This window comes from Rhinopithecus roxellana, chromosome 15 (genome assembly GCF_007565055.1).
Source record: "Rhinopithecus roxellana isolate Shanxi Qingling chromosome 15, ASM756505v1, whole genome shotgun sequence".
Taxonomy (NCBI): domain Eukaryota; kingdom Metazoa; phylum Chordata; class Mammalia; order Primates; family Cercopithecidae; genus Rhinopithecus; species Rhinopithecus roxellana.
The window spans coordinates 126,875,071-126,886,102 of NC_044563.1; the positions used below are offsets into that span (position 1 = coordinate 126,875,071).

The window sequence follows — 11,032 nt, forward strand, 5'->3', positions numbered from 1 at the left end:
CATCACTCCACTCTACAGCAGCGGTATACTGAGGGCTGGGGGAGGGGAAGGAATGATACTACAAGGTAGGGAGGGGATCCATTGTCTATAGAGAATTTTAAAACAATAAAATTGACTTTTAGTTCATTTGTTTTTTCTCATCATCAAGCACCAGTAATTCTAAACAATGTCAGAATATTGTTTATATATTCTCTCCCACCAGGGTGGACTGGTCCCACCACCATTATCTGTTGGTGTGCCACTGCTATTCAGGCATCACCCCCTTTTGAAACCTTTTACCCACCCCAAAACAGAATTAATCACCTCTTCCTAAACCCTAATGCACACTTGAGTCTCCTACAAGACCACAGGCACATTAAGGAGAGCATGTCTTTAACCCCTAGTACACATTCATGAACACATACACTTCCTTTGCCTCAGCTTCCCATTAAGGTCCTTGGTGAGTGAAATGTGCTCAGTCCCAGTTACTCCATATTGCTAGAAGAAAGCATCATGCCTTACACTCAACACTTAGACCAGACTAAATACACATAGAATATAATCTGAATTCCAAAAGCTGGTACTCACAGAACACCATAATCTAGACATAGTTCTTATTCCTACTTAAATACTAAATCTTATACTCTATTTACACCAAACTACTTACACTTGGTATATTTCTGCCTATTATATCTAAGTCCTTTTTGTTTTCCAGTACTTTGTGTCTGATTTACCTAACTGCTAAGCTACCCAGAAGGAAATTTAAACACACAATTTTGTAATCATGCTGTGGATGCAACAGACACCAAATTCTAATGAATAAAACTACTGATAGCTAACATATAAAAGCGGAGAAGACATTTTTATTATACAACATTTTATTTTAAAAAAAATTATCTTCATAGAATACATTTTCACATTAGAGATTCCCATTGTGCGAAAATAACAATTTATTACTTATAGTTTTATATTTGTTTTAGAACAAGTAGAACACATTTGAGAATTAAATCTCAGTTTAGAATTGGAAATATTTTGATACCTCTACAAGGGGAAACTTGCCCTTAAATGGAACTTCTCTATACTCAGAAGCACTCCAAGCATTTCTTCCTAGGATTTAGAAATTTATAATGTGAGATGTCAGCATTTCCTAATTTTAAAATTTCCCTAGTATATGTAACCATCAGTAGGTGGTATCTACTGACTAGAGAGGGAAGTTTTCAAAAATTAAACACTGTCTAATTTTCTGCAAAGTTTTTATTCATGAATTATGAGTATTTCCCTTTGTCCATTATTCCCAGTGCAAATATGGAAGCTTGATCATATACTAATAGTAATAAAGCTGGATTATCTTCAAGAGATTGATAAATTAAAAGGCAAAAGCTCATATATCATGTTTAGTTATACTGTGAGTCTTATGAGAAGCTGGGAGGCAACCCCATTAACTCACCAGAATACAGAACTCAGTCTCACAATTTCTTAGACACAATTCCTCTCAAACCTTTTCCTCAAAGATTAAATTCTGAAAATAATCTTAAGATTAAGATTATTAAGAGAAAAAGGCTGTCCACAAATGGACTTATCTGTTATTTCTTCCTTACTGTGAGCTGAATGGCATGACAAAGCAGAGGCAAAGAGGCATACATCAATTCTTCAAAGTATGAAGTCAAAAAGGTCAGAGCTTCCACAGCATGGCAACAGCTTTGCAGATGCCCACGTCGTGATAGTTGAAATAGCAAAGCCCAGCAAAGGTTAAAGCTGAAAGTGCCAAAAGCCCTGCCTTGGCAGCTTTCTGCGAGGCATCCCCATGAACATAGTCAGTAACAACTTGTCCAAGGCCCCTAAAGAAAAAGAAAAAAATCATAACATCAATGAAAAATCACAGTGAAACTAGGAGACTACACAGATAACTTGGCTGCAAAAAATCAATCTGTCAAGTTCAAATGCAATGTCTCCATTTGCCACTCTGCTGTCACTGCCATCCATCTGCCACTCCAGTGCACTGTTTGCTTCTTTAGGGGATTCTGTATAGCCTTTTGTGTGTGTATGTCAGTAAGTCTATTTCTAGTGAATCTTTTATTTAGAGACAAAATCTTACTCTGTTGCCCATGCTAGAGTGCAGTGGCCTGATCATAGCTCACTACAGCCTCGAACTCCTGAGCTCAAGTGATCTTCCCGCCTCAGCCTGCCAAGTAGCTGGGACTCCATGCCCGGCTAATTGTTTTTTATTTATTTATTTATTTATTTATTTATTTATTTATTTATTTATTGAGACAGAGTCTCGCTCTGTTGCCCAGGCTGGAGTGCAGTGGCACGATCTTGGCTCACTGCAACCTCTGCCTCCCGGGTTCAAGCGATTCTCCTGCCTCAGCCTCCCAAGTAGCTGGGACTACAGGCACCTACCACCACACCCAGCTAATTTTTGTATTTTTAGTAGAGACAGAGTTTCACCATATTGGCCAGGCTGGTCTGGAACTCCTGACCTTGTGATTCGCCCGCCTCAGCCTCCCAAAGTGTTGGGATTACAGGCATGAGCCACTGCTCCTGGTCTGTTTTTCTTTCTTTAGAGATGCGGTCTCACTATGATGCCCAGGCTGGTCTTGAACTCTTGGCTGCAAGTGATCCTCTCACCTCAATAACTAAAAATAACCAAAACCCTACAGTATTTTTAATTAATTCAAAAAGAATTTATTAAGTAGATATTATGTGCCAGAATCTGTCATAAATGTTGGGAGTATAGTAAGTGAGATAGCATCCCTGCCTTTATGGAATATGCTAGTGAATGAGAAGGAAAAAATAAACATATATATACTATGAAGAAACACTTTAGAAAGGAAGGCATGAATGAGAACACCCAAACAAAAGTGGCATCTCTAATGAATAGTAAGATTTGTGTGGCTGGAGCACACGGGTGAAGCAGAGATCAGAGGAAGGCAGGGGCCAGTTGCATAGGGTCTTGAAGGTCATGATAAGGAATCTGAATTTTATATGAAATATAATAGGAAACCACTGATATGTTTTAAGCAGGGAGTGATGTAGGTAAGGAGTGACCTAATTTTACCATTTCTATAACAGTTTTATTGAAATCTAAGTCAAATGCCATAAAAAATTCACCCTTTTTAGTATACAATCCAGTGGTTTTTTAGTATATTGAGTTGTGCAATCATCATTAATTCCAGAACATTCTCATTACCCCAAATAGAAACCCTCTACCTATTAGCCCACTGCCCAACTACAAATTTACTTTCTGTCTCTATAGATTTGCCTATTCTGGACATTTCATATAAAAGAACCCATACACGGCTGGGCGTGGTGGCTCACACCTATAATCCCAGCACTTTGGGAGGGTGAGGCAGGCGGATCACCTGAGGTTGGGAGTTCGAGACCAGCATGACCAACAAGGAGAAACCCTGTCTCTACAAAAAAATACGAAATTAGCCGGGCGTGGTGGCGCATGCCTATAACCCCAACTACTCGGGAGGCTGAGGCAGAAGAATCGCTTAAACCCGAGAGGCAGAGGTTGCGGTGAGCCGAGATCATGCCAAGCCAAGATCACACCATTGCACTCCAGCCTGAATAACAAGAGGAAAACTCCATCTCAAAAAAAAAAAAAAAAAAATGGCCATACAATATATGGCCTTTGTGTCAACTTATCATAATGTTTTCAATGTTCATCCACTGTCATAGCATTTATCAATACATCATTCCTTTGTATGGCTGAAAAATATTCTATTATATGAATACACCATATTTTGTTTAGCTATTCATCCACTGACAGACATTTGGATTGTTTCCACTCTTTGGCTATTATGAATAATGCTGCTATGAACATTCCTATACAAGTTCTTTTTTTTTTTTTTTTTTTTGAGACGGAGTCTCGCTCTGTCGCACGGGCTGGAGTGCAGTGGCCGGATCTCAGCTCACTGCAAGCTCCGCCTCCCGGGTTCCTGCCATTCTCCTGCCTCAGCCTCCCGAGTAGCTGGGACTACAGGCGCCCGCCACCCCGCCGGCTAGTTTTTTGTATTTCTTTAGTAGAGACGGGGTTTCACCGTGTTAGCCAGGATGGTCTCGATCTCCTGACCTCGTGATCCGCTCGTCTCAGCCTCCCAAAGTGCTGGGATTACAGGCTTGAGCCACCGCGCCCGGCCTCTATACAAGTTCTTTGTGTGGACACGTTTTCAATTCTCTTGGGTATACACCTAAAAGTAGATTGCCAAGTCTATGGTAACTCTAAGGTTAACTTTGTAACTGCCAGAATGTTTTCCAAAGTGACTGAAACGTTTTATATTCCCAGCAGAACCACGAGGGTTCCAATTTTCCAAGGCCTCAGCACCACTTACAACTGTCCATCTTTTATTACAGCCATCCTAATGGGGTGTGAGGTGGTATCTCATTGTGGTTTTGATTTGCATTTCTCTAATGACAAATGATGCTGAGCAATTTCTCATGTGCTTATTGGCCATCTGTATATCCGCTTTGGAGGAATATAATTTTACGTTTTAAAAGGTCACTATTGCTGTAGTATGATGAATGAACAGTGTGGGTGGGGGACCAGAGTAAAAGGTGAACAGGAAACTAGTTAGAAGGCAACTGAAGTAGCCTAGGTGAGACTGTTGGCTTAACCTAGGCTGGTGACAGGGTGTAAAGTGACAATTCAGACTATTTTTTTTTTCTAATAATGTCTATTTTCTTTTTTTTTTCTTTTACTTTAAGTTCTTGGATACATGTGCTGAACGTGCAGGTTTGTTACACAGGTACACATGTGCCATGGTAGTTTGCTGCACCTATCAACGTGTCATCTAGGTTTTAAGCTCTGCATGCAATAGGTATTTATCCTAATGCTCTCCCTCCCCTTCCCCCCCACCCTGATTCAGAGTTTTGTTTTTTTGAGACAGAGTCTCACTCTGTTGCCCAGGCTGGAATGCAGTGGCGCAGTATCAGCTCACTGCAACCTCCGCCTCCTGGGTTCCAGTGATTCTTCTGCCTCAGTCTCCCGAGTAGCTGGGACTACAGGCAGGTGCCACCACGCCCAGCTTAATTTTTGTATTATTAGTAGAGACAGGGTTTCACCATACTGGCCAGGCTGGTCTCGAATTCCTGACCTCGTGTGATCCGCCCGCCTTGGCCTCCCAAAGTGCTAGGATTACAGGCATGAGCCACCGCACCTGGCCGATTCAGACTATTTTTTAAAGAAAGAACAGAACTTATGGAATAGATGTGGGGTAAGAACAAAAAGAAGTATGTAGAATGACTCCTAAGAATTTTAGCTTGAGCATAGCTTTAACTGAGAAGGGGGCTTTAAAGGAGAAATCAAGGGAGATTTGGGGAAAAAAAGAGTGATTTGGCCAATGTTAGATCTGGGATAACTATCAGACATCCGAGTGGATGTCAATTAGACAATGAGATAAATAAGTCTGCAGCTCAGAAAAAGAGGTCAGATCTGAGCTCACCTAGAAAGAGGGTACAGATGGAGACATTAAGAAGGCCATGACTCAGCCCTGGAGATTTTGTCATCTCGAGGTCAGACAAGGAGAAGGATTTGGCAGAGGAGACTTCTATGCATCTGGAAAGCCAAAGAAAAGTGACTTACGGGGAGAATTAATTGAGTTGAAGGCTGCTGAGACTTCAAGCAAGTGGAGGACAGAGAATAGACAACCGGATTTGGAAAGATGAAGGCCTTCAGTGCCCTTGGTAAGAATAACCTATGTTATATAGTTGGGATAAGACCCTAATTAATACAGGTTAAAAGAGACTCAGCGTTGAGGAAGTGGAGCACAATTATAGACAGCTCCTTCAAGATGGATCACATGTTAGAGAAATATTACTTACTACACTTGTGATCTAATATTTCATATGCAACTGGAATCTTTTATTTGGAAAGGTCTATGTGGTTAAAAAACAACATCAACAACAACAACAACTCATTCTCCTAACCAGTCCTACAAAACTAGATAATTAAAACCCCTTTAGGCTGGGCATGGCAGTTCATGCCTATAATCCCAGCCCTTTGGCAAGTCAAGGTGGGAGGATCACTTGAGGTCAGGAGTCCAAGACCAGTCTGGCCAACATGGTGAAACCCCGTCTCGACTAAAAATACAAAACCGAGCTAGGTGTGTTGGTACGTGCCTGTAATCCCAGCTACTTGGGAGGCTGAGGCATGAGAATTGCTTGAACCCAGGAGGCAGAGGTTGCAGTGAGCCAAGATCGCACCACTGCACTCCAGCCTGGGTGAGAGTGAGACTCCATCTCAAGAAAAAAAAAAAAAACCTTTAACACTAGCTAGAAAATGATTCTAGGCCAGGCGCAGTGGCTCAAGCCTGTAATCCCAGCACTTTGGGAGGCCGAGATGGGCGGATCACGAGGTCAGGAGATTGAGACCATCCTGGCTAACACGGTGAAACCCTGTCTCTACTAAAAAAAATACAAAAAACTAGCTAGGTGAGTTGGTGGGCGTCTGTAGTCCCAGCTACTTGGGAGGCTGAGGCAGGAGAATGGCGTAAACCCGGGAGGCGGAGCTTGCAGTGAGCTGAGATCCGGCCACTGCACTCCAGCCTGGGCGACAGAGCGAGACTCAGTCTCAAAAAAAAAAAAAAAAGAAAATGATTCTGACAAGTCACTTAACCTCCCTGAGTCTTAGTTGCCACATTTGTAAAATAAAAGAGTTGGTTAAGATACTCTCCAAAGTACTTCCAGTTTCAACAATCCGAAAGCGCCTCCATACTCCCCACAATGACAACATATTGTTCCTGCAAAACTTAAAAAGAACAACTCAAGGAACCCAACCTTGAGTTGTTTACCCTCATTTTAGAAGGTTCAATAACACAGAAAGTCATACAAACTATACCAGATAAAATAAACAAAAGCTGGGCCAGACGTGGTGGCTCACGCCTGTAATCCCAACACTTTAGGAGGCTGAAGCAGGTGGATTACTTGAGGTCAGGAATTCGAGATGAGCCTAGCCAACATGGCAAAACCCATCTCTAGTAAAAATACAAAAATTAGCTGGGCATGGTAGTGTGTGCCTGTAATCCCAGCTATTCAGGAGGCTGTGGCAGGAGAATCACTTGAACCAGGAGGAAGAGGTTGCAGTGAGCCGAGATCATGCCACTGCACTGCAGCCTGGATGACAAAGGGAGACCCTGTCTCAAAAAATAAATAGGCCGGGCTCAGTGGCTCATGCCTGTAATCCAAGCACTTTGGGAGAACGAGGCAGGCGGATCACCTGAGGTCAGGCATTCCAGACCAGCCTGGCCAACACGGCGAAACCCTGTTTCTACTAAAAATACAAAAAAATTAGTCGGGTCTGGTGGCACGCGCCTGTAATCCCAGCTACTCGGGTGGCTGAGGTAGGGAGAATCGCTTGAACCTGGGAGGCGGAGGTTGCGGTGAGCTGAGATCATGCCATTGCACTCCAACCTGGGTGACAGAGCGAGACTTTGTCTCAAAAATAAATAAATAAATAAACAAACAAACAGACGCTGCATACTCATTCATTCAGCAAGTATTTACTGAGTGTTATATGTCAGGTACCAGACAGTAGTTCTATGTTCTGGAGGCACAACAGCAAACAAACACAGTAAAAACAACAAAATAACCCACCCACATATATCTTTTTATTAAGAGGCAAGAATAAACTATACTATTTAGGGACATACATTTGGGTGATAAAAAAATGCAAAGAAGCAATTACTATACAAAATAATAAACAGATGATGTAGTATATTAGAAGGTAGTAAGTGCTATTGAGAAAAATAAAACAAGCAAGAGAGATAAGGAATGGTAGGACAGAAACTGTAATTTTTAATAAGTGGTTAGGGAAGGCTTTGTTGAGAGAATGACATTCAAGACCAGAAGGAGATGAAGGAACAAGCCAAGTGTATAGCTAGAAAAAGAGTTTCAGGCAGAAGCAGTAAGAGAAGCCCTGAGACCTGGAATGTCCCTGGCATGTTCAAGGAATCTCAAGGAAGCCCGTGTGAATGAGAGAGAGCAGCTAAAAATGAGGGAAGAAACAGGGGGGTTCAATCATGTAGAGTCCGGCAGACAACTCTAAGAATTCTGACTTTGAGTAACATGAAGAGACAAAATAGGGTTTTGAGAAGAGGAATGTCTTATTCCAACTTAACATTTTAACAGGATCACTGGGTCTGCTGTGTTGGGAATGGACACAAATGGGGACCAGTTAGGAGACTACTACTAGAGTCAAGGATAATGACCAGGTTTGGAGCTTACCAGGTTTAGACTTGAACAAAGAGAAAACTGGAAATGCCATTAATTCAGATGGGCAAGAGTGCAGGAGGAACAGATTAGGGGAGATCAGAAACTCAGTTTGACAGGCTACATTCAAAATGCTATTAGATATGGAAATCGAATTGAAAGACGTTGATTAGGCAGGTGGATATATAAATCTAGGCATAGCTGGGCGCGGCGGCTCAAGCCTGTAATCCCAGCACTTTGGGAGGCCGAGACGGGCGGATCACGAGGTCAGGAGATTGAGACCATCCTGGCTAACATGGTGAAACCCCGTCTCTACTAAAAAATACAAAAAACTAGCCGGGCGAGGTGGCGGGCACCTGTAGTCCCAGCTACTCGGGAGGCTGAGGCGGGAGAATGGCGTGAACCCGGGAGGCGGAGCTTGCAGTGAGCTAAGATCCGGCCACTGCACTCCAGCCTGGGCGACAGAGTGAGACTCCGTCTCAAAAAGAATAAATTAAAAAAATAAATAAATAAATAAATCTAGGCATATACGTATTTTTTATATATTTTAAAGTTTTCAACAAATTTAGAGCATTTCAATTAACTTCTCTCTCATATATAATACATAAGACAAGCTCACAGCAAACAAAATGAGCAGACAACTATACTTGGAATTGCTATACTTGCCAGTGACCATGAAGAGTGAGGGCTGCAGCCAGGGAATAGTCCATCGCAGAGCAAGGATTCAAATAAGCAGCCGGAAGCAGACCCAGGAGCAAAACACTGACAACCCTCTCGCTAGTCCAGTGGAGAGACGCAGCCTTGGAACCAGCTACAGAAAGGACCAGATTCATAAAAGTCGATGTGAGAAACACATCTTCCATGTTCAACATATGCCACACAGTAACCCAAACTGACAGAGAGTATACATATAGGATATAACTCTGAGTACAAAGGAAGTAAAATTTTAAAATAGTAGTTAAGAGAGAAGCTATCTTTGTTTTTTGAGTCTTTATCTCTGTTTTTTGAAGTATTTTAGCAAAAGGGTATCGCAATGCCTACATATTGATTAGAAGACAGATCCAAGAAGATGGATAAAATACAGAATTGCTCTATTGCTACAGAATTAAGGCAGTCTTGGTTCAGTGAAGTGAACAAATTACCTTATGAATGTAAGTTAGTGGGCTGTGAGTGGGTGGCTCACAACTGCAATCCCAGCACTTTGGGAGGCCGAGGTGGGCAGATCACCTGAGGTCAGGAGTTTGAGGAAGTCAGGAGTTTGAGACCAGCCCAGCCAACATGGTGAAACCCATCTCTACTAAAAGTACAAAACTTAGCTGGGTGTGGTGGTGGGCACCTGTAATCCCAGCTACTCGGGAGGCAGTGGCAGAAGAATTGCTTGAACTCAGAAGGCGGAGGTTGCAGTGAGCCAAGATCACGCCACTGCACTCCAGCCTGCACAACACAGCGAGACTCTGTCTCAAAAAAAAAAGAAAAAAATTTTAAAGACTTAGGCTAGAAGGTCTTCTATGATTATAAATGGCATCATTCAACAGTAATGGCACTAGTCTGCCCAAAGGTGTAAACTAGGCTTCATTTGACAGAGTTGGACACAAGAGTCCCCCCTACAGGTAGGAAGTCCTGCTCAAGGCATGACAATTAGTGAAGGTAAAGATGGCTAGAGCCCAGAAAGCAGCAGCGATGGAGAGAACATACAATGGTGGCTGGGTGACAAGTGAATGTGCTGCACTCCACACCATTCTGGGATAGGTCGGTCCTGAAGAAATGCTGAGATATGAGCAGGTCTGACCACTGGGGTTCGCAGCAACAGAGCTGAGGAAAGAGTCATTAGGATGATCATAAGAACGCCTCCTTTAACAGGACTCACAAACTTTCTAAATGACCATAGGTAAGCTACTTAACCCTAAATAGGGAATACCATCTCATCTGTAAAATGAAGATAGCATCTATTTCACTGGGATTACTCTGAAGTTAAGACTAGGGAACATCTGCATGTTCCCTACTTTATTTAATGACACCTCAGGCATTCTTTAACCTAACTCAGTAATCTGGAAGTCATGAGAGACTTTTCCCCTAAATTCAATCGCCAAATCCTATTGGCATATCTCTTTAACATTTCTTGAAACAATCTTCTTTTCTTTGTGCTACTTTTCTAGTTCAGGACCTCATCTTGCCTGGACTACTACGACAGTGTTTTCCTCATCAGAATGAAAGCTCTTTGAGGGCGGGAACTACGTTTTCCTTTACATTTGTATCCTAGCATTACTACAGTGCCTGCGGTAGCACAAATACCCAGGTTAAATGATTTTCGAACTGATCCCCCCCTCCACTCCCACACCCAAACACACCAACTCCAGAAGAAACGGGCAAGCGCCTAACCCTCTTTTCCGATTCAGGGTAGGAGCCAGTGGGGAGCATTCTAGGCATAGTGAACGGGGAGAAAACAGAACTCCTATGTGGACTGCATCAGGACTGCAACTTCTAGAGCAAGCGCTCTTCGTGATTATTCCGTCAACTCAGCTCACAGCAAGTGAAATACACGTTTGGGTAAACATCTGGACCCCTAGACTACAGTGGTCATTGCTGTGATTTCGGGATTTTCTTTTCCTCAAGAGATCTCCCACCCGGCAGATGAGTCCTCACTTCCATCCCCTTCCCTGGCTGGAGGCTGTGCTAAGCACCTCAGGGTGCCAGGACCCCTCACCTCGGCCTCCTTGGGCACCGCAAAGGGCACTCAGCCTCCAGACAACCGCCATCTCGTTCCTGAGGGCTCAAGGTCATCCACCAACCCGGAAGCACTTAGGCGACAATTCCCACCCACGATGACGAAAGAAAACAGGGA

At 42.9% G+C, this 11,032-nt stretch overlaps 1 protein-coding gene across 3 annotated transcripts; it reads right to left on the reverse strand.

Moving 5' to 3' along the window:
• Positions 1 to 831: 831 nt before the first annotated feature.
• SDHD (succinate dehydrogenase complex subunit D) lies at positions 832 to 11,030 on the reverse strand. Of its 3 annotated transcripts, XM_030917518.1 has the most exons (5): positions 10,895 to 11,001; positions 9,886 to 10,002; positions 8,857 to 9,001; positions 6,172 to 6,200; positions 3,513 to 3,535 (listed from the first exon to the last, which is right to left on the reverse strand). In XM_030917518.1, exons 1-5 carry the CDS (start codon positions 10,944 to 10,946, stop codon positions 3,513 to 3,515), a joined length of 366 nt encoding a protein of 121 aa, XP_030773378.1. In that variant the 5' UTR covers positions 10,947 to 11,001. The 3 variants fall into 3 exon arrangements, with proteins under 3 accessions (XP_010380658.1, XP_010380657.1, XP_030773378.1); XM_010382355.2 differs by lacking the exons at positions 3,513 to 3,535; positions 6,172 to 6,200 and adding an exon at positions 838 to 1,817 and having other exon boundaries at positions 10,895 to 11,030; XM_010382356.2 differs by lacking the exons at positions 3,513 to 3,535; positions 6,172 to 6,200; positions 8,857 to 9,001 and adding an exon at positions 832 to 1,817.
• Positions 11,031 to 11,032: the final 2 nt, after the last annotated feature.

What these genes read in the sequence shown, in the direction of transcription:
- SDHD (XM_010382355.2), bottom strand. Translation starts at nt 10,946, where the DNA reads ATGGCGGTTGTCTGGAGGCTGAGTGCCCTTTGCGGTGCCCAAGGAGGC. An exon ending in CTTGTCACCCAGCCACCATT is followed by an intron (nt 9,002 to 9,885) that starts GTATGTTCTCTC and finishes TCCTTTCTGTAG; the next exon opens with CTGGTTCCAAGGCTGCGTCT. An exon ending in CTCACTCTTCATGGTCACTG is followed by an intron (nt 1,818 to 8,856) that starts GCAAGTATAGCA and finishes CTTTTTCTTTAG; the next exon opens with GGGCCTTGGACAAGTTGTTA.